The sequence below is a fragment of the Tympanuchus pallidicinctus genome, unplaced genomic scaffold, assembly GCF_026119805.1.
Source record: "Tympanuchus pallidicinctus isolate F22 unplaced genomic scaffold, pur_lepc_1.0 scaffold35, whole genome shotgun sequence".
In the NCBI taxonomy this organism is placed as follows: domain Eukaryota; kingdom Metazoa; phylum Chordata; class Aves; order Galliformes; family Phasianidae; genus Tympanuchus; species Tympanuchus pallidicinctus.
In genome coordinates, this window is record NW_026294753.1 from 2,228,047 (window position 1) to 2,230,062 (window position 2,016).

The 2,016-nt window shown below is 59.7% G+C and overlaps 1 protein-coding gene across 1 annotated transcript; it reads right to left on the reverse strand.

The window, feature by feature from the left end:
- ID3 (inhibitor of DNA binding 3) lies at positions 1-1,657 on the reverse strand. The gene is given in 4 exon segments (XM_052699161.1): positions 1-720; positions 1,009-1,080; positions 1,189-1,422; positions 1,424-1,657. Coding segments are annotated over 3 exon segments (378 nt in total). The 5' UTR covers positions 1,511-1,657; the 3' UTR covers positions 1-720; positions 1,009-1,023.
- Between the last annotated feature and the right edge of the window lie 359 nt (positions 1,658-2,016).

Here is a 2,016-nt window from a genome sequence, read left to right on the forward strand (position 1 = left end):
TTTATTACATAAAAACGGTAACTTTTATAAAAAGTTTATAAAGCAAGTACAAGGCATGTCCGCAGAAATTCACCTTCCTGCACAAAAGGTACAAACGTTATACTCTAGTATAGAGCTCCACAATACACGAGGCCGTGGGCCCCAGAGTTTGGTTCGCGTCTGAGGACCCCTCCCCACAAAAACCGCCCTCGACCCCCCCCTCCCATAGCCACCCCCTCCCCCCCCCACCCCCCATTAAACACCTTTACAAAGGACTCGCTTCACTATAATCCAAAAATATACAGACAACCGCATCTTCACCAGTCTATCGAAGAAAGTGTCTCGTTTTTATCAGCGGGTTGGAAAACGAAAAATAATAATAAAAGTCCTAAAGAAAACGGGAGGGGGGTGGGGGGGGGAAAAAAGTCCTAAAAGAAAGCTGGGATTTTTGGGGAGCGCCGCTCCATGAAGTCGCTCCGGTTGGGGTTCAGCAGCCGCATCTCTCCCGATTTCTGGATATTGTCGGGTATTGAAGGCACCCCCGAGGTGAGGGGAGGTGGGTGCAGCCCCATAGCACAGCACGGGGGGGTCCGCAGCCCCATAGCACAGCACGAAGCGGGGGGCCGGGGGAGGGGGGGGGGGAAAAGGTGGGGATGGGGGGCCGCAGCCGCCCCGGCGCCGTGCAGGAAGCGGCTCGTTACCTCCGGGAACCGACAGTCGGTGCGTGTTTGCTAATTGGCACTGGGAAAGAAGAAAAGAGCGATTATAGAGAGAATTCGGCAACTGGGGAGGTGGGGGGGGGGGGGAGGAGAGCGGTGTGGGTTCAGGGTACGGCGGTGCCAAAGGGGGAATCGGTGCGGGGTGGGTTTGGGGTACAGCGGTGCCAAAGGGGGGGGGAGGGGGGGGGTTGGGAGGAGCGGTACGGGATGGGTTTGGGGTACGGGGGTACCAAAGGGGTGCTGGTAGTTTTGGGGTACGGCGGTGTCGTGCTGAGGGTTTTGGGGTTCCCAGGATGGAGGTGGCACTCACCTGATGGAGGAGGCGTTAGTGACACAAACTTCTCTCGTCTTTGGAGCACAGCTCGGAGGCCAGCTCGGCTGCCTGCAGAAAGCGGGCACAGGGTCAGGGCTGTGGCAGCACCCAGAGAGCTCCTTCCTATCCGAGCCCCCCCTCAACCCACTCCCCCATAGGGAAAAAACACCCCCATACCTTCAGGGACAGCAGGGTGGCCTCCGAGGAGTGGTCTCGCCCCTTGGCCCCTTCTTCCAGCACGATCTGCAGGTCGAAGATATAATCGATGACGTGCTGGAGGATTTCCACCTGGCTCAGCTTGGTGCCCTGCGGGATGCCCGGCACCAACTCCCTCAATTTGGAGTAGCAGTCGTTCATATCGTACAGCAGATTCATGGGTTCCTCCAACGCCGGGCTCTTGTTGTTGCTGCTAGCGAGCGATGGCCAAACTTTGCTCCGAGAGGCAGCAAACGGCCTCGTAACAGCTCCTGACCGACCGCACCGGGCTGATGGCTTTCATGGTGGGGGGATGTTGAGTCCGATGGGGCTGAGCGTGGGACCACCGAGAATTTCTTCACCCCTCGGATCTCCGCTCCCGGTTCCTCCGACCCCCTCTTGCTCCGAGCACCCGAACCTCGCTGCCGCACTGGGGGTGGGACGGCCCAGCACGGCCGTCTATATGGGCAGCCCATTGACCACGCCCCCATTGTATGCAAATAACCCCGAGCCACTCCCCCTTTTATGCAAACGAACAGCCAAGCCCCACCCATTCATGTAAATGAAGCAAAAGGAACTCCGCTCCCCCCCTCCCCCCCCTCCCCGATGACCCTTGGTGGCCCCGTGGGGACAAGGGGACACAGCCGCGCTGATCCCATCCCACCCCACAGCATCACCCCAGCCCCCCCCATCACAGCGTCACCCACTCCCTCCCACTCCACCACTGCAGACCCCCTCCATTAGACCCCCTTCCCCCCCCCCCCCAAGCTGTGCCCCCCATCTCGGAGTGGTTTGCCCCCCGCTTTTGGG